Here is a 19,414-nt window from a genome sequence, read left to right as displayed (position 1 = left end):
CTGTGAGTGGGGTTTGTGGGAGTTCTGTTGTGTCCCCGGTGAGGAGGGTCTGGGGGGGGTGGTGGTGTCTGTTTGGTTCCCCGTGGGAGTGGCTGGGGGGGGGTCTGTGGTGTCCCTTACGGAGAGTGCTGGGGAGGGTCAGTGTTGGCTCCTACAGGAGGGTCTGGGGGGGGTCAGTGGTGTCCCATAGAGCAGCACGGGGGCTCAGCCGTGTCCCCAGGAGCTTTTCCTTGGCCGGGGATCGGCAGTGACCCCCGGGTCTGTGCTGAGGGTGCTGGGGCCTGGCAGGGTCCCCCAGGGCAGGGCTGGGGTCTGCTGTGTTCCCTGGGGCTGTGCTGAGGGTCAGCAGTGCTGCCTGTAGCAGTGCAGGGGGTCAGCAGTCCTGCCTGTAGCAGTGCAGGGGGTCCGCGGTGTAGGGGTCAGAGGTGGCCCCTATGGTTTCTCTAGGGATCTCTGGTGAAGGTCTCTATACACTTCCTGGTGAAGGGCTGGGGATCTGTATGGTGTCCCCTATAGCTGTGCTGAGCACAGCAGCTGGGTGATCTGTGGCGTTCCCTATAGCACTGCTAGGAAGCAGCAGCATCGCCTATAGCTTTGCTGGAAGGAGTGGGGGTCAGCAGTGTGCCCTATAGCAGATCCCATACAGAGACTGGAATGCTACTACCACTCATCTGCTGTGGCTTTGGAAGGGTCCGTCCTCTCCTGGACAGGGGATTTGGGACCTCCCTACTGCTAGGATGGGCCCTGGAGGTCACGGCAGGACTGGGGCTGGAGGGGCCTGCACTGGTGGGGGGCTGGCATATTGGGCAGGCACCTGGCCCTACACAGCCCTCATGGGGGCGGGGGCATCTCCCCTCCTGCCATCCTGACCCCAAAGCAGGGCCACAGCCCAGGCAAAACCCAGCCGGGCAATCGGGGCTCAGCCTGGGGCAGGGCAGTGGTGCTGAGCTGCAGCTGGAGGAACATGGAGTAAATTTACATTGCGGTTGCACTGTGTACCTGAGATGTCAGGCGTATGTCTTGATGTTCTGATGTGTGGGATCTTTTATAGGGAGGCTCAGCTCTGACTTTTACCCTGACAGACCCATTTGTGGTGGGGATGTGTTGCTGAACCCTTCCATTTGTCCATCCAGAGGTGGGGGTTGAAATACAGGGCAATTCCCTGTGAGCTTGATTTACATCCTTAATAGCAAGGACAAAGAAAACGTCGATGAGTTTGGAGGTCTGTAGGAAAATGTTACATCAAAACTTCTCCTCCTCTGGGCGAGGTGATGCTTCTGATTTCTCATGCCTATGGCCCTCCTGAATTTCCCGCCTGCAGTGAGGACCAGGAGTAAGGTAGTCCTGGAGCATCTGCAGCTGCAGGTGAACCTCTGAGTTTCCTCATCTGGAGCGGGTTGTGGTGCTGCTGCTCTTGGCTCTGAGTTGCTGCCAGTGCTCTCTGTTGTATGTGGGCTGGATTCGACGAGTGAGTTTTTCAGTAGGCTTGTCCTTCCCTTTCTCAGAGACATCAAAGGTAACGATGGCCTGGGAGCTCTTGCTGGCATCTTACTCTTCAGAGTTTAGTAAGGCAATACAGAGAGTGACTTCTCTGGTGTGTTGGGGATATCTCTCCTTGGATAGCATGTCTTTTCTGAAGTCTGCTGGACTCTCAATTCCTCCCTTACTGGGAGTGGGACATGGTGCCACGCACAGAGGGTGTCTAAAATCACCAAAGACCTTTTCTGACCCTTTTGTCATGTGCTCCTTTCCAGCTGTAAGCAGGTCAGGCTGGCAACCAGGTGACATTTGTGATGAGTGTCTTGGTCTCAAACTTGGCCTTCTTTTTTCCCCCCGAGGTTTTAGCTGAAGGCTTCAGGATGTGTGCAAATCTGACCTGTTTTACTTTACTGACCGGAGTCAGGCAGGATTGCCTTGAGGCCAGCATGAGGCTGAGTGGGTATTGAAAAGTTAAATGTGGATCAGAAGAAAAAAAACAACTTGCATTCTGGCTTTGACTGTCAGATTTCCTTGTTTCTTCATGGGATTTGGTGGTGTTTTAATTGTCTGGAATGTTGATGAGAGCACTGGACAGAAGAGATTAATGTAGTCACATGGTTCATTTGATAATGGGATTAACTCCTTGTAATGTATTGGCTTTGTCCAGCAACGTCTCGTGCCTATATGTAGTTGATCTGCTGACCTTCTTTGCAGGACCGTTGTCCAAACAGGCGACCACTGCCTGAACGTGTGTTGCTTACATCCTTTCAGAGCTGCAGTCCCATGGCGACGTACATGGAGTTCATCCAGCAAAACGAGGAGCGTGATGGAGTCCGTTTCAGCTGGAACGTGTGGCCTTCCAGCAGGCTGGAGGCCACAAGGATGGTTGTCCCCCTGGCCTGTCTTCTGACCCCACTGAAGGAGCGTCTTGACCTGCCACCTGTGCAGTATGAACCGGTGCTTTGTAGCAGGCCAACCTGCAAAGCAGTGCTCAGCCCACTCTGGTACGAATTTCTTGGTTGGGGATGTTAAGAGAGGCTGGATGGTACCTAGTTTTTATCCGAACTTCACTACTTCCTTGTTCCCCTTTTTCTTTGCCCTGTGTCTGGCAGCCTCTTTCATTTAGAGGTAGTGGGTTTGTTAAAATCCATGTGTGCCTAATAAGATATACTGAATGCCAGCCTGTTACTAGAGCTGCAAGAACCCGAGAAGAGATGAGTGCCTTTGGGGAGGCTATTAAGGCAGAGGTGGTATGGAAATGGCCAGTCCTCTTACCACCCCAGAGAATTTGGTGGTGAATGATGAAACTTAAAATAAACAAAGATGCTGATTATACCAATAATGTTGTCTGGGCTGTGATGTTCACTTGGTTTCCAGCTTCTTACACATCCAGCTGCTTGTAGGTCAGTTCCGGCATGAGCATCAAGGTTTTCTTTGAAGTTCTGTTGAGAATTTGAGAGGAATAGTCTTGGCCCCAGAATCATGTGATGATCATACATACTCAGAGCATAGTGTTGGGCTGAGAAAGAGCAGGAAAGGCCAGGAAGAGAAAGTAAAATGAGATCAGGCCCATGAAGTAAGAATATGGCCAGGCTTTACTGCACCAGCAGTAACAGTGTGTTGTAACGGGCTGAAGAGAGTAAACTCTTAGGGGCAGGGAACCGCCTATTTATTCAGTGTTTGTGCAGCATCTGGGTGAATGGCTCCTGCTGCTCTGTGGCTGGAGTACTTGTGTGCTACAGCTGTACAAACAATAAGATGACTGAGATAAGCCCAAGGGTAGTGAAAGAATGATTAGACTCAAGTCTTTGTATGCGAAAGGCTTCGCTCTGGAGAGCTGTCAGTGGTCTGTCACGCTGACAAGCCTGGAAGTGGCAGGGCTGGATAAGCTAAGGGACTTTCTGGCAATAGAACAAGAGTCTGAATCCCTAAAACTCTTGTCGTTCAAGTTGGAGTGTCTGATATTCTGTTTTTTCCTTAGTGCTGTGAACCAGCATAGATAATTGTGAAGCTGCGCTGTAAAATATAGTTATATTGACATCTCATCTTTCCCTTGCAGCCAAGTCGACTATCGGGCCAAGCTCTGGGCTTGTAACTTCTGTTTTCAGAGAAATCAGGTAAATTGGAAAAAGCATCAGCCCTTCTATCTTTTCAGTGAAACATTTTATTGGTGGCCTCCCCTCGTGGCCTCCCCTGGTGAAGGATGTTAAGCATAAATTCCACTTTTCTAGATTCCTTCCCTTGGCCTTTTTCTCTTGCCGAATGCAGGCCAGAGTACTTGTTAATGGGTCTCTTTTACCTGACGTCTTGTCTATTTTCAGTTCAGTTTTGCCAGTGATTTTATCAGTATGCAGGGCATAGGAAGGAGATAAAAATGCTATTTCGTCCCACGTGTTTCCAGTGTATTTTTTGCACTTGACGTTTACTGTTCTTGCCAAGTATGAAATTAATTAGATTTGAGTAGACTTTTGCCATCAGAAACTGTCACATGGCTAAATGAATTTCAGCTAATACATAGTCACTGCTTTAGTTCTACCTTTTACTTACACTGGGTTGAGCAGCTGTCGATCCTGCTGGCCACTTGTTGTCTGTGCTTAGGAAAACAGCAGTATGGGTCTCTTGTCATGAATTAATCAGGTTGGTGCAGTGGCAGTAAACACAGAGTTGAATAAACACGTCATGAGCAGGGCAGCCTCTGTACTGCAGAGGAGGGCCCTACATTTCTGTCCTGTAACTTCCTTGTCCTAATTTTTTGTTCTCTTTTTCAGTTCCCTCCAGCATATGCAGGCATATCTGAAGTCAACCAACCAGCAGAGCTTATGCCTCAGTTTTCAACAATTGAATATATAGTGCAGGTAAATGAATCATAGGAAAGTTTGAAGCCACCAGAATTGTCTTGTTTGTGACAGATTATGTATGTATTAGATTTCCTTAAGTTAATGCAAATAAATAACATTTCTGCAAGGTGCTTAAGATAGGGCTCATTTTATTCCTGAAGGCATTTAAAGTGTCATCTGGCATATGCACACACCTAGTAAACCCATCTCTTTCTACATTAGCGGGGTCCGCAGACGCCATTGATCTTCCTGTATGTTGTTGACACGTGCCTGGAAGAGGAGGACTTGCAGGCGCTGAAGGAGTCCCTCCAGATGTCCTTAAGTCTGCTGCCTGCCGATGCTCTGGTGGGGCTTATCACTTTTGGCAGAATGGTCCAGGTTCACGAGCTGAGCTGCGAAGGGATTTCCAAGAGCTACGTGTTTAGGGGCACAAAAGACCTGACAGCTAAGCAAATACAGGTATGTTCTGCCATCTCTTAGGCAGTGGCTTGTTCCTGTTAGCTCTGTTGACACCACTGCTGGTCTTTCAAGCGCTGGGCTTTCGGGGAGGAAGGAGGCTTCAGTGCTCTTGACTGTTAGCCTGTTTCCCTCCCAATATCTGTCCTATCTTTTTGCCTTTGTAAATTCCTTGGAAGCTTGTCCAAGATAGAGTTTGTGTGTCTCACATAATGGCATTAATCCATTCCTAATGGGAGTATGAAAATTAATTACATTTCACAGATTTTAATGTATTTAAGGCTACGGTATTGCAGGCCTCAGGGTGTACTGCTTGACAGCAAATATGTTTAGTGTTTGAATAATACATCTCCTGTGCCTCCTCTTTACTACTTTCTAGGATATGCTTGGGCTTTCAAGGCCAGCTGTCCCCATTCAACAGGGAAGACCTCTTCAGACTCCAGAGCAACCTGTTATTTCAAGCAGGTAAGCTGCACCAGCACAGCAGAAAAGCAGGGCAGATGTTTTATGCCCCTTTGGGGTCACACTTCTAAACCTGGGTTTCCCAAGAGGGGTCTTTGTAAGAAGATTTAAATGGTATTGTCTTGTCACAGTTATTTCCCTACATCAAGTGATACGTATGGATGGGATTTACTAGAGCTGCAGGCAAGGTATTAGACTTCTACAGTACCTTGGCTTTGCAGTTGCGAGAACATGATTGCCAGTCAAGCTAGATTTCTACTTGAAAAACATAGCTGGTTTTGGAAAGCATATTTCTCAGGAGCAGTTTGGAGCAAGGGCCTGTCTTTTTGATTGACCAGCCAATGGGGGACCTGGTCCATGCATTGCATAGCAATCCTACATACCACCTCCTACCCCCTGACCCAGCAAGTCCAAAAAATGATTGACAGGCAAGCAGTGACCCCTGAACACTAAAGCTGTATTTGCCTCTGTTGAATACAGTTTTCTCTTTCTCAGCTCCTCTTTTTCAGTGGCAGCTCTTGTGCGTTTTGCTAGACTAAATCACCATTATAGTTCTTTCCTGTGCTGTATGTGACTTCACGTTCTTGTCACTTCCTGATGTCTTGCTTTGATAAAATTTTTTATTTTGCACAGGCCTGTTATCTTGGAAGGTTTGGATGTAAGAAGGGAACATGCTACATGACTTTTTGCTTCTGATAACTATCTCGGTGCAATTTATATGTGCCAGGAACAAAGAGGCACTTTATTTTTCTCTAAACTTATAAGCAGGAAAACATTTTATTTTCATTTTTGCAGGTTTCTGCAGCCAGTACATAAGATTGACATGAATTTAACAGATCTGCTTGGAGAACTGCAAAGGGACCCATGGCCAGTGACCCAGGGAAAGAGGCCTTTACGTTCCACTGGAGTGGCTCTTTCGATTGCTGTTGGCTTACTGGAGGTACTCTTAGTGCTTTTGTTTGAGATGAGCTGGTCAGAGTAAGTACCTGACTGTCTTTGCGGAGACGTATGCAGGTGTCAGTCCAGCTTGGTCTGTGGCCCAGTTACGTTGGGCTGCAGAGGTGCAATTTCTCTCTACTGACATTGGACATGTGTTAGCACCAGCTGGTGTAGAGTGGGCTGGGAGTTTATATCTAAGTGGTAAAATATGCAGGTGTTTAAAGGTCTCTGTGTGTATCACCATGTGGACGTGATACGATGCACTGGGTTTATCTGAGGGTCATCTAAGATGTAAGTAAAAAGAACAGAAACTGCCTGCTTCCTGTTATGAAGACATGAAGCTTGATGTAGCTTGAGTCTAAACTTGAGGGTGCTGTGACTGTCAGGAAATGCATCGCTGTTTATCAAGGCAACCTTTAGCAGTGACAGGTCCCTAATGACATTGCAGAAACACATGCAAATGCTTCTCTAAAGAAAGCATTGTTGCCATTTAATCAGTCTCTCTCCCCTCCCCACTCTGATATAAGTCTTTGTTTTTATTTTAGGGCACATTTCCAAACACAGGGGCCAGAATAATGCTGTTTACAGGTGGGCCACCAACACAAGGACCAGGCATGGTGGTAGGAGATGAACTGAAAACACCCATCCGTTCTTGGCACGACATAGAGAAGGACAATGCAAGGTTCATGAAGAAGGCCACAAAAGTAGGTGCTAGTGCCTGCTGGGTATGTTCAAAAACTGAATATTGTATCAGAACACTAAATGGGGGGAAAGGATATAACACAAACCTACATACACTGCTATGTTGACGGCTGCCCAATGTCCTTCCCCAGGGAAGAAACATATTCCATTCTCTTGATATGGGAATAGTATGTCCAGATATTTGCATCATTGTCCTTGAAGTGCCTGAGCCTTTTGTGTACATTAAATTGTGAGAATGGTCAAGGGAAAGGTAAAAAAAACCTTCCTCCTAGTTACTTCTCCAGCATGGTGTTGTGCCTTCTCAGAGAAAGAAGTATTTTGGTGTTGTTTCTTAGCTGATAGTGGGTGGAGAGTTCGTCAACATCATTGTATCTCCTTCTGGGGAGGAGAAAACCTGTCTTCCAAGAATTGGTCACTTCCAGAAAGCCTTCTTTGTCTTCTTGACGTATGAAACAACAGTTCAAATAGTAAAAAGGTCAGACATGAAATGTTCCTGTCAGCTTAGAGAAAGCAGTATGACAGCTGTGCTCTTAAGTATCACCTGGAAACCTTTGGGTTTCCGCAGGCAAAGATCCTGTGCAATTCATGCACTCTCTGTATTTGTGACATGCAACTCAAGCTCATCCAAGTGCAAACATCCTAGGAGGGAGAAGCGTGCTCCAGCAAAGCAGTAAGACCAAAAAGCTGTTTAGTTACCACAACACTGGTAATTGCTTCATTTGTACCTTGTGTTTCACATGTTGGCCTCAGCTGGAGAGCAGTAGAAAAATTGCCCATTGTGGCATCCTAAACACCACATATGTTTTCCCCAGCACTACGAGACGCTGGCTAATCGCACTGCAGCCAACGGGCATTGCATCGACATCTATGCCTGTGCCCTGGATCAGACTGGACTGCTAGAGATGAAGTGTTGTGCAAACCTTACCGGGTATGTTCATAGCAGGAGAGCACAAAATTGGCGCCTGTATTTTTCTTTTGGAGGGGGAGAACAGTTCAGGAAGCGGCTAAGTTTGCTGTCAGGGCAAAAGGGTGAGATTTTTATCATTCTATTCTAAACTGTGGTTTGAATTTGCCAGGAATTATATGGCAAACCTCACCTGATCCCAGTCCACATTTCTGAAGTCTCAAAACAGCATGTGAATTAGCACTGCTGGTAGAAAACTCGATGTCCTGCTTTGAGAAAGGTATTCTAAAGCATGGTGCAATATGTCTTTTGCAAATGCCTTCTGCCTCCTTGGGAGATAGCAAGTATCCTTTCCAGAATTTATGGGATAGAGATGCCGTGCTTTGTGTCTTGTGCATGACTGAAGTGCCATCAGAAGAGTAGACTGTCAGGTGTGGTGGGTAGAAGCTTTCCTCGTGTGGGCCAGATTTTCTCTGCTTAACAGCTCACTTGTGCTTTTTCCAGGGACTCTTGGCTTCCCTGGATCTAGTTTTAAGTGACATCTCTAAGGGGTAAATGTCTGTGTTCTATATTGCTGAAAACATTATGGTCTCTGTGAGGAAGGCTGTGTACCAAACCGGGCCTTTTGGGGACTCAGCATGTCTTACTGGCCATTTAAAATCTGCTGTGTCTCGGGAGTCAGAGGGTGGTTTGAGCAAATGCAAGATATTTGTAAATAATCACATAACGCTCAGTAAGCAGAGTAGAAATTGTTTGACCCTTTGGTTGTGTTACTCAGCTCCATCTGATCAGGCCTGGGTTTACCAAGGCACTTTGGGGAGGCACAGCACAGACCCATGCACCCATCTTCATGCTGCAGTGGTGCAGCTATCCTGTCTGTAGTGTGGGTGGTTTCAGCCCTGCTCAGGAGAAGAGGCTGAGCAAAGCTCTTCACTGAATTGAGATACTTCTAACTGGTGGAACATGAGCATTTTTAAGGCAGCTAAAGGGATGGCAAGAAATATAGTTGAGAAAGCAAGCTGGCAAAGATGGAGCATTAACTTGTCTGGCTTTGGAGGAGGCATCCATGAATCTGTGTTCCCTGACGTAAATTCTACCTATGCAAAGGCATGCTTTAAAACAGTTTCTGCATGTGTTCGCATGCGTGAGAGTTGGAGGGATGTATCCTTTGTGCTTTACTTCTAGTTCCCAGTTGCTTCAGTTCCCTTGTGTATTGTTTTTTCTTTCCAGAGGACACATGGTGATGGGGGACTCCTTCAACACTTCTCTCTTCAAGCAGACCTTCCAGCGTGTATTTAACAAAGGCTTCAATGGGGAATTTCGGATGGCTTTTGGTGCAAGTTTGGATGTGAAGGTGAGAGATTAATTTTATTGGATTACATTAACTGGCAAATACAAATGCTGTTCATTCAAAAGTTGATTTAAGTATCTGGAGTGTAGAAAATTCTACATGTTTGAGGTCAGCCATAGTGCCTGTTTTGGGAGAAGCACCGTACTGGAGTCAGTGGAGGATTTTTGTTTGGAAGCTTATTAAGTTTGTGTGTGTGTTTTGTTTGTTTGTTTGTTTTTAAAAAAAGCAGCTGAGCTTGGCCTCTCCTTACTCAGCAAGGAACATTTCATACTCTCTTGTGGTCACTATAAATATGTCTTCATTATTAAAACATGACTATGTAGATTCTTTTACTCTGCTAATTGTAGCAGTAGGTGATCTAGGAGAATACTCAGAGATGCTTTCCCTGACAGCCATGTGTATGCATCATCTGATTAAAGCTGAGCAACTGATTTAGTCTGTGTGTATTCTATTTGACTGACTTGATTTAAAAAAAAAACCCAAACAAACAACTTTTTTTATCTTGTTCTAGACCTCTAGGGAGCTGAAAATTGCAGGAGCTATTGGACCATGCATATCCCTGAATGCTAAAGGGCCGTGTGTCTCTGAAAACGTAAGTTTCTGACATGGAAAAATCTTTAATAAAGAAGTAAATAAACAGAGCAAAGTTTCTGACTAGACCTACAGCTCAGCTAGAATGTCAGAGTTTTCAAGGAGAACAATTTGGAAACATCCCTAGGAAAAGAGAGTCTTCCCTAGACTGAATTCTTGCCCCATAAAGCTTTCTTTTAACTGTATGGCCTTCAGTAACTTTATTCACACCCAAAAGATAAGAAATAAGGCCTGCCTTAACTTGTACCTCTGACGAGAATGTAACATAAGCTTGCCTTATCTGCTGCTAGAGACAAAAATGCTGCTTTCTTTTCAATTCTGTGCAGGAGCTTGGAATTGGAGGAACATCTCAATGGAAAATTTGTAGTCTGGATCCCAGCACAACTCTGGCCATTTACTTTGAAGTGGTAAATCAGGTCAGTCCTGGCTTCTCTTTTTTTTTTGGTCATCCTTTTTACACACCGAAGTATTTGTTTGTAACAGGGCCAGAAAATGCAATGACATCCCCTGTGTTGCAGACGGATGGTGTGTTTTGTGCCAAAGAAATAGCCTCAGGGGTCGTTTTCATATGCATAAATTGCCTAACATTTTTGTTCTGTATGAAACCTGCATTGTTTCCTTGTCTTCTTTCTATTGTATTTATTTAACAAAGAAGAAATTGTCTTTTTGCCAGTAGGTGCTGTAGAGAATAAAAATATAAATAGCTTCAAATTCTTGGAGAATTGGTCCTCCAAGCTGTAATAACTTGATGGCTGAGAAGTAACTTTTGGCTGGGGAAGTTTCTGTGTGTGTGGCAGCTAGAAGCTCGGAAAGCTACCCCAAAGGAATTCTATTCCACATGTGCGTGTCTCTGTCTTCTCTGCTGTGTGGGCTTGTTACTGTAGGGAATAGGATGGTGGAGTCGCAGGACTTTTGCTCAGACCTCATAACGCTGTTCTTACATTCATTGCTGTAGAGATGATAAGTTGCTGCCATCCTTTAAGGGACAAGCTGAGGAAGCGTCATGCCCAATATTAGATGGGCCCAGCACCACTTGACTCTGAGGGCTGCTGGAAAACACAACACTAACAGACGCGTCTCTCTTCTCTGGTCCATCTCTAGCTTGTACTTATTCTGTGATTGCTCAAATGATGCCCTGGAGTTCTCTGTAGTGTACAAAGCAATGGAAAAGCCAGCCTGTTTTGAAGGCTTACTTTGTTTCATTTGCAGCACAACGCACCAATACCTCAGGGAGGCAGAGGGGCAGTGCAGTTTGTCACTCAGTATCAACACTCCAGTACACAGAAACGCATTCGTGTCACCACCATAGCCAGAAAGTGAGTATTTCATGTCAGTTCTTTGGCAGAATGGCAGAAACTTAAGCCGCAGTCTGTGCTGGAATTTTTCTAGCTTTTTGTTGCATGCATTGGCTGCAGAGTATTTGGCACAGGGAGGATGAATCTGGTTTGGATTTTGCTGAAGGTGAATGCACGTAGCACTAACCCTTTACTATCCCTATAGTTGGGCAGATGCACAGAGTCAGCTCCAGCATATAGAAGCTGCGTTTGACCAGGAAGCAGCTGCTGTGCTGATGGCACGACTGGGAGTGTACAGAGCTGAATCGGAGGAAGGACCTGATGTTCTGCGATGGCTGGACAGACAGTTGATCAGACTGGTAAGACCAATAGACTGCAGTTGGGTGCACTCTTGATTTTAGTAAAAATGGTCTCTGGAAATGGAAAGAGCATTCTTCTTCCAGACTGACTTGCTTCATTTGTGCTCTGATCATGGTCATGTAGTTGTAGTATGCGATAGCTCAGAAGCCAGTATGATCAGCAGACTTGTGATGGGGTAAGTAATCATCCCATTATGCTGAGAGGGTTAAACCTGAGATTAAAGAAGTGATAGTGAAACACAGAATAATGCAGGTGGGAGGGGATCTCTGGAGGTCTCTGGTTCAACTCCCCTGCTCAAAGTAGGGCCAGCTTTGAAGTTAGAGCAGGTTGCTTCAGGTCTTGTTCACTTGTGTTTTGAAGATCTCCAAAGATGGAGTTTCTCTTGTTTCTCTTGACAAGCTGTTCCCATGTTTGATCACAGTCGCTGTGATTTTTATTTTTTTTCTCTGTCCCCCATCAGAATTTCCATTTCTCCAGCTACCCATTAGGTAGCTGTAGACAGCGATATGACTCCCTGATCCCACTCTTCACCAGGCTGAACAAAAAGAGCTTCTTCAGCCTCTCTTTCTACATGAGGTGCTCCAGCCTCTGACCAGCTTGGTGGCCTCTGCTAAACTCACTCCAGTATATCCATGTCTGTCTTGCACTGGGGAGCCCAAAACTGTACACAGCATTCGGATGTGCCAAGTTCACCAGTGCCAAGTTCAGGGTAGTAATCACTTCCACAACTTCATACTGTCTCTTGCTTTGAATTTCACAAGCCTCAATTGCCTAAATTGCTTCTGGCTTTGTCCAAACACCCACATGGAGTTGATACTAACAGATATGGCACATCAGACACTGAAAAAACAGGGCCAGTATCAAATAAAGATTTGAGCACCAGAACACACATGGGCATGCTGCGTGGTGAAATGATTGTGGAGTCATTTATAGTTAAATTGCTGAAACCATTGATGCTTCTTATTTTCAGTGAAGCAGTTGATGAAATGCCAGTCTGCTGCTGCTCTAGAAGGAAGGAGAGTTGCTGCAGAAGTGTTTCATAGTGTACAAAGCAGCTTAGGTATAACGTAGTATCCCTGATTTGATGGAAAAATTTGGGTTGTACTAGAAGCACTATTTCATTCTTAGATAATTTCAAATCTGGATTTTATATATATATATATATATATGTATATATATATAAAAATAGATAAGTAGATCAAATAATCATTCTCATTTCAGTAAGATACAGAAACCACTGACTTAAAAATAGCCTGTAAATTTTATATTACTTGTTATTGTCAAGTTCATGCCTTGGTTGCTCTGTTTAAAAACAACCAAAAGAACACCCTTCCAAAAAAAAAAAAAAAAGGTGTTAATTCTAAAAAAAGAAAACAAAATAGAAAAAAGAGAGAGAGATAACCAAAGTATCCATTTTGCTTCCAACAGTGTCAGAAATTTGGACAATACAACAAAGATGATCCCAACTCCTTCAGATTGTCAGAATCATTTTCTTTGTATCCCCAGGTAAGAACTTCACTTCCCACAGCCGTGGGAAAAGTGTGCAAGGATGAGTGAGAGTCATGATAAAGCATCTTGTACCATTTATCAGATTCAAGAGGGGAGGAACAGATGCTTTCTTAATTTGGTGGGCTGGTCCTGTAGTTCAGTGCTGCGAATGACTGATAAGGGAAGAACTCTGAGGAGTTAATAAAGGGTAGACCTGCTGACATTTCTCTTCTCACTCATCTTTCTGGTGCAGTTCATGTTCCATCTGCGACGCTCCCCATTCCTGCAGGTCTTCAATAACAGTCCAGATGAATCTTCTTATTACCGCCACCACTTTGCTAGGCAAGATTTGACCCAGTCTCTCATTATGATCCAGCCCATCCTTTATGCTTATTCTTTCCATGGACCTCCTGAGGTGAGTCCCTGTTTAACAGGAAGAGGTGGATTGATCCAAAATAATGAGTATTCAGTCAGAGTAACACTATTTCAGCAAAAAGGCCCCTATATATATTTTTTTAATCAAGGTAATTATTAAAGGATGAGATGGGGCAATGTAAAATATGAATTGTGTTTTCAGTAAGCATACAGCTTCGATTAAAAAAACCCCAAACCACCAAAAAAAGGCCCCCAGAACAACCTCCCCACTGCTACTGAGCCACAGCCCCTGGCCCCTGCCATCCAGTGAATCTTGTTGCTGTCAGTATCACTTTTGCTTCTCTGCCAGAGGCTGCTGTCTCCACTGTGTAAGTCAGCAAGCCTCAGCCCTTCCAGATCATAATCTCCCACCAGCTGCTTGTTTTCAGTTGTTTATGTAGCAGTGTTTAACTATGTGCAAGTATTCAATGGACAGACACGGATTCCCTTATACTGATAGCTTCCATGAAATGAGTCTGTCTGGCAGGAAAGAAACACAGGAGCTGTTGGAGTAACACTTGGAAACCTTCTTGGCAGCATTTGCCAGAGTTCACATTTTATTTCTTATTATTCTTGAGATACTCTTGTTCAAGATCATTTCGAATTAAACTTGGATAGCCATAGAAATTGCTCTCTCGCATCCTGTGCTTCATACAGTCGCTGATAACGTGCTGCTCCATTCAGTGATGCTGCAGGAGGCTGACTGGGCTCTGCAGGGCGTTCGCATGGACTGAGCAGCCGTTGGTGGAGTTGCATCTATACGGGCAGGGCTGAGCAAGCTATCTGGCCAGCCATGAAGGTTAACACAGTTCTGAAGGCTTAGTGGTGCCTGACTTTTCATCTTTATTTTCTCCAGCCAGTGCTTTTGGACAGCAGCAGTATTCTTCCTGACAGAATCCTACTGATGGATACTTTCTTCCAGATAGTTATCTACCTTGGTGAGGTACGTTGAAATACGTTCTCTTTCTCTGTTTGCACTCCCTCCTGCCATGCATGCAGACAGCATCATTGTTAGTAGAAAATAAGCTGCTTGCAAAGCCCACGCTAGCGTAATGACATTGCATACGTGCTGCCAGTTTTAATACAATTTCCCCACTGTCTGAGTTAACAAAAAAGTCCTAGTGGAGCCGCTAAGTATGTTCTGCACTGAGTAACAGCTGTCATGTTAGCTTGCTAATGAAGGTGGTTCCTTACCATTCCTGGAAAAGGCCAGAGAAACTTGAAACTAAGCAGGGCAGAGAGCTGCAGTCTGGTTTTCAGATAAGTGATAATACTTGGTTGCTGGGTTTTGACACTTAAATAGTACTGCTCTTAAAGAAATCAGTTAGAAATTTTTCCAGTTTTTGCTTTTAAATACTGAATGTTTTTGACAGCTGCTCTTGTATTCCTTTGATGGTGACTGAGGTAAGTGCTTAGGTACTGGCCCTTTCTAAACATGCAGATTTATACCAGTGTCCAAAGCCGTGGCTTTCCAGTGCTTCTTCAGTATGCAGACCTGTAGATCTGTATTTCAGTCCTGTCAGGTTTTCTAAGGGAGTGGTACACTACTGTAGCTGGGTAATAGAAATGTCTCACATCCTAAAGTAGTTGTGGGGTAAGGGATGAAGAGGAAACTGGCTTTCCACTTCTTTCTCTGGAAATCTCCCTGTTCTTTGATGCTTTTTAAAATCTCTGATCTCCTTTATAGCCCTGCTTGGGTAGTGGCCCTCATCCAGTTTCTTCTACCTAAACATGGCATCAGATTGGAGTAGTTTAAATAAAACCATCTTGGTTTATGGTCAAACATTCCTATTAGTGAAAACTTTTTGGGAGGCATTTTAACTCTTACCTTTGTTTTTGAACTAAGCTACTTCATTTAATGACTGCTACTAGAATGCTTGAAGTTCGGCACGATAGTTTGCAGCAGCTCCATTACTAGCTCCCAACCTCGCTCTATATAGTATTTGTCCCCTTTGAGAATTGAGTAGGGATACCCGATTGACGCAGACAGGAGTTGAACGCTTGATTCAACAATGACAATAAATCTTCCAGAGCTACCTTGAACAGTTTCTACCTACTGTTGCAGAGCAAGACACCCAGCAACTGGGTAGAACTTAGTCACAGGAAGAGCTAAGTGTGTGATCTGCATGTGTACACGGCAACTGTTAGGTACATGTGGTTAGCCACTGTAAGGCAGTGGCTGCTTCGTGTAAGACCAAGTCAGATTCAAAACATCAGTGATTTATAAATGCTTTGTGTTTCTATGTTGGTGCAGGCTGAAACATAAAGGCTTGAAGATCCCTTTCAACGAATTGCTCTTGCACTGCACAAACTGCTGCTAGCTTTTGTGTTGAATGCCTGTTCTTAAATTCAGGAACAGAAACTAAATAATGTTATTGCCAGAGTAGTGAAAATGTGCATTTGCCCTGTGCTCTGTAAGCAGAAGTACGTGTAATGTTCTGCTGCCTTAAGACGTGTGGGTTAAAAAGGGAAGGCTTGCCAACATCTCTACTATTTTTTAATTTTCTCCCTGTCCCTTCAATAGACTATTGCACAGTGGCAGAAAGCTGGTTACCAAGACATGCCTGAATATGAAAACTTCAAGCACCTACTGCAAGCCCCACTGGATGACGCCCAGGAAATCTTGCAGACTAGATTCCCAATGCCGCGTTACATCCACACGGAACACGGGGGCAGTCAGGTAAGGAGGTTTATTGAGGAACTCTTTCTGTTGTTGAATAGAGCAAATAGCTGTCTTGCTGCTTTACTAAAAGGATGGTTCTGTAAGTTAAATACAGTGGTAATTTAGCTCTTCAAAGTACAGAGCCTGCTATTTTCTCATGAGCTTTTACTACAACTTTGTCTTTTAATAAGCCAGTCACTTGCTGGATATGCTTCTGAAATCTGAGGATGGAAAAAAAAGAAAAAGCCAGCTTAAATATCTTTCTATCCCCCAAAGAGGTGGGAAAGAAATGATTTGGCTATGTATCTAAACTTAACCAAGACAGGGAGTGCTAGGACACTTAGCTTGCTAGGACAGCCAAGTTATGCTGAATGATTGACCATCTGTTCCTTTATTCTCTAATGCTGAATGAGGATATAAAATAGTTCCTATTTTTGTTCTTCCTGGAACTGCAGTTGTGCTGTGCTTGTCTGTACCTGGCTTGTTTGTAGCAGTGAAGAGGCAGGAATTCATGCTCCAAACCAAAGATTTGGTACTAATTTTTGATGTGACCATGTTATGCTGGTCCTCCACTGACCTCTTTTTGAAAGGCAGATGGGGGCATGAGAGGGACAGTGCTGGTGACATGCCTGTGTCGCATGGAACCAGAGCTGCTCTGCCAGGCGAGTGCCGCTTGCTGTAGCAGAGCACTCTCTGCCCCTTGGAGACAAGTTTTCTGTGGAGCAGGGCTGTTTCTAGACTTGAAACCTGTTTAAGTTAAATTACTACCTTGCTTGCAAAAGCAGAGGAACATCACTAGTAGTGTATCAAAGGCGGTAAGAAGTCTTGAGGGAGCTGACAGGTCTGTCATTTTGCAAAACTACTTCTCTAATGTTTTGTCTTAATAGGCCCGGTTCCTCTTGTCTAAAGTGAACCCTTCTCAGACCCACAATAACCTCTATGCGTGGGGACAGGTAAGCAATGGAAGAGCTGGTCACGTTTGGGAATGCTGTAAACTGTACAATTACATATTTGTCTACGCCTTAGCCATCCTGTTTCATCACATGGCCACAAACTGGGAGCAGGTTACATTTGTCCTCCACTTCTTGCCCAAGAGCTTTTTGCAGGCATATGTGACTGGATTTGAACATCTTACCATGCTTTGCGGTGCAAGGAAACAAGGTTATTTCTATGTACCAAAGGATCCAATAATGGAATTACCAGCTGAGACTGCAGTAATTGTAGCATTTTAAAAGACACAACTGATTTATTAGGTTTGTCTCTAAAGCTTAGGCAGGTTAGATTTTTATTCAGCATGCTTATTCCAGTCCATGGTTGTTGGTGGGGAGCACTAGATGACAAGATGATCAGAATACAGTTTTCAAGCCTGGATGACTAAACTTGTGTTCCTGTTCTTGTACTGAATCCCCCCAAATTTTCAGCAAAATCCAGCTGGCGTTGGGGCTTTTTTTCAATATATCCAAGGAACGGCTGTCCACATAAAGGCGCTGCCACAACAGCTCAGTACCTCAGCAGCTTGATGGCAGGAGATGAGTGGTCTCCACAAGGAGTGCTTTGCCCCTTTGACCTCCCTTCCTGTATCCCAGCTACACGTGGGGCACAGGCAGACCAGGAGAATTTTCTGTGGTGGCTGCTTTTGAAGGAAGCAGCTAATTTGATGCAGAATATGTTCTTACAAGTTTCAGATGACCTGATGTAGAACTTTATCCTCACCCTTCCCTACAAATATGATTTTAAACCCTTAAGTCGCAGTGTATTCAGTATTCTGGAAAAGGTAACTAGCATATGGATACAGATCGAATTTTCTGAGAATACTGGACTTTTATATCCTCTTCACCTTTGTGTAGAGCTTGCGCAGCAAAATTCCTAATGCTTTAGAGAGAAGAGACTTTCTTTTTTCCAGCAGCTCCGATTGCACTAGAGGATAGTGTCACTACTGTTGCCAGAGTAGCATCTTTCCACTAGATCTGTCCTTTGCAGGAAAAAAGGTGATTGATTTAGCAGGCAATTAGTTCAGAGTGCTGACATCTGGTTTGCTTTCAGTTAGTCCCCGGTGTTAATACCACTGTTTTAGGCTCGTTATTTATTTTTCTGCAGGAATCGGGAGCTCCAATCTTGACAGATGATGTTAGTCTCCAGGTATTCATGGACCATCTAAAAAAGCTGGCAGTTTCAAGTGCATCATGACTTTGATCAAACCGAGAAGCAAGAGCAGAAGAGTTACATAGATCATGTTGATGACAGAAGTGGAGCAATTAATTTACATTTCCTTGTCTCTCTTTTAGACTAAGGTTTTTAAGTATTAAATGAAATAAATATTCAGGGAGAGTTTTTTACTTGGCCCTTCTAGATATTAATTTATTTGTATTCCTTTTTGTCTATATTCTGTTTACTCTACATTTTTCATACATTGTAATTAGAACTAAAGGATGATTTAGCCAATACAGATTTTAACAGTCTTTAGCTTAATTTTTAATGTTGTGTGTTCTTAAAAGGTGTCTTTTAGCAACCAGGGACTGTATTAATGAAAAATAAAACTGGGTAAGAGCATTGCTATTTAGTGCTATCCCTAATTCAGCTGTATGTGCAATGGACTTGGCCTACCTCCTTTTCATTGTTGGAAAAGTAACACTGGGGTGTGTACATGCTATTGGAAAATAACTTCGAGGAGCTTCTAAAGGTAAGGCAGTGCAGAAGACGTATTAGATGGTGGAGAACGCTTTGACAGACGCAGGGACGGGGCGAAATGTACAACCTGTGCTTTGAGCACGATGGTGGCATGCTGAAGCGTTGCCTCAGGGTCACGTCAGGCCCTGCCTTCTCTCGCTTCAGCCCAGCGTTAACAGGCTTGAAAGCCGGCGGTGCAGCTCTTGCTAACTCGGGCTCTGCACCCGAGTTAGGCCGTTTTCCCGGTGGGCTCCCTGCGCCGGCCTGAATCACCTCACACCCCCTCGGCCGCGTCAGTCGCGAAGCTCCCCCCCAAACTGGGTTCTCGGCCGCCGCCGCGTAACCCGCTCTGCCCCTCATCCTGCCGCCATCCTCCCACCGCCCCCAGGCGCTGTGTTTTCCAGCGGGAGCGCGGCTTTTGGGTTATGGCGGCGGCGGCGGCGGCAGCAGCAGCCCCTGCCTCCCCGCCGCCATCTTCCGCTTCCTTCCCGCTCCGCAGCCCAGGGCGCATGCGCGCGCGCTGCGCGGCGTGCCGCCTGATTGGCGGCGGGGCCCGACCAATGAGCGCGGGGGTTACTGAGGAAGGCAGGGCGGGGGGGGGGAACAACGATGCGGGCGGCGGTGTGGAACGCGCGGGCGGCGCTGCTCTACTCGTTGGGCGGCTGGACCATGCTGGGGGCCATGCTCCACTACAACTTCAACAGCGGCGGCACGGAGAGCGGCGGCGGGCCCGGTACGGGCTAGAGCGACCACGAGTCCGGGGACGCCGCCTGGGGTCGCCTCGGCGGAGCGCGGCGGCGGCGGCGG

General features: G+C 45.2%; 1 protein-coding gene across 3 annotated transcripts in view; it reads left to right on the top strand.

The window, feature by feature from the left end:
• The window catches only part of SEC23B (Sec23 homolog B (S. cerevisiae)), a 23,491-nt gene extending 5,202 nt beyond the window's left edge, over positions 1–18,289 (top strand). Inside the window, exons 2-20 of one of the 3 annotated variants that reach the window (XM_010577783.1) lie at positions 2,251–2,483; positions 3,539–3,596; positions 4,248–4,334; positions 4,539–4,775; positions 5,152–5,237; positions 6,030–6,174; positions 6,719–6,877; positions 7,688–7,803; positions 9,010–9,133; positions 9,642–9,722; positions 10,048–10,137; positions 10,931–11,037; positions 11,222–11,375; positions 12,805–12,882; positions 13,118–13,279; positions 14,135–14,221; positions 15,803–15,958; positions 16,828–16,893; positions 18,038–18,289. In XM_010577783.1, coding sequence (XP_010576085.1) covers positions 2,251–2,483; positions 3,539–3,596; positions 4,248–4,334; positions 4,539–4,775; positions 5,152–5,237; positions 6,030–6,174; positions 6,719–6,877; positions 7,688–7,803; positions 9,010–9,133; positions 9,642–9,722; positions 10,048–10,137; positions 10,931–11,037; positions 11,222–11,375; positions 12,805–12,882; positions 13,118–13,279; positions 14,135–14,221; positions 15,803–15,958; positions 16,828–16,893; positions 18,038–18,127 — 2,316 coding nt within the window. In that variant the 3' untranslated portion in view covers positions 18,128–18,289. Of the gene's footprint in view, positions 1–2,195; positions 2,484–3,538; positions 3,597–4,247; positions 4,335–4,538; positions 4,776–5,151; positions 5,238–6,029; positions 6,175–6,718; positions 6,878–7,687; positions 7,804–9,009; positions 9,134–9,641; positions 9,723–10,047; positions 10,138–10,930; positions 11,038–11,221; positions 11,376–12,804; positions 12,883–13,117; positions 13,280–14,134; positions 14,222–15,802; positions 15,959–16,827; positions 17,213–18,037 lie in introns of those variants that run through there. The other 2 variants (XM_010577781.1, XM_010577782.1) reach the window with 2 other exon arrangements.
• The last annotated feature ends 1,125 nt before the right edge of the window (positions 18,290–19,414 follow it).

The sequence above is a fragment of the Haliaeetus leucocephalus genome, unplaced genomic scaffold (assembly GCF_000737465.1).
Source record: "Haliaeetus leucocephalus isolate CR32 unplaced genomic scaffold, Haliaeetus_leucocephalus-4.0 Scaffold577, whole genome shotgun sequence".
Taxonomy (NCBI): Eukaryota; Metazoa; Chordata; class Aves; order Accipitriformes; family Accipitridae; genus Haliaeetus; species Haliaeetus leucocephalus.
Note: the sequence above shows the minus strand (reverse complement) of the source record. Positions and strands in the feature narration are given on the sequence as shown.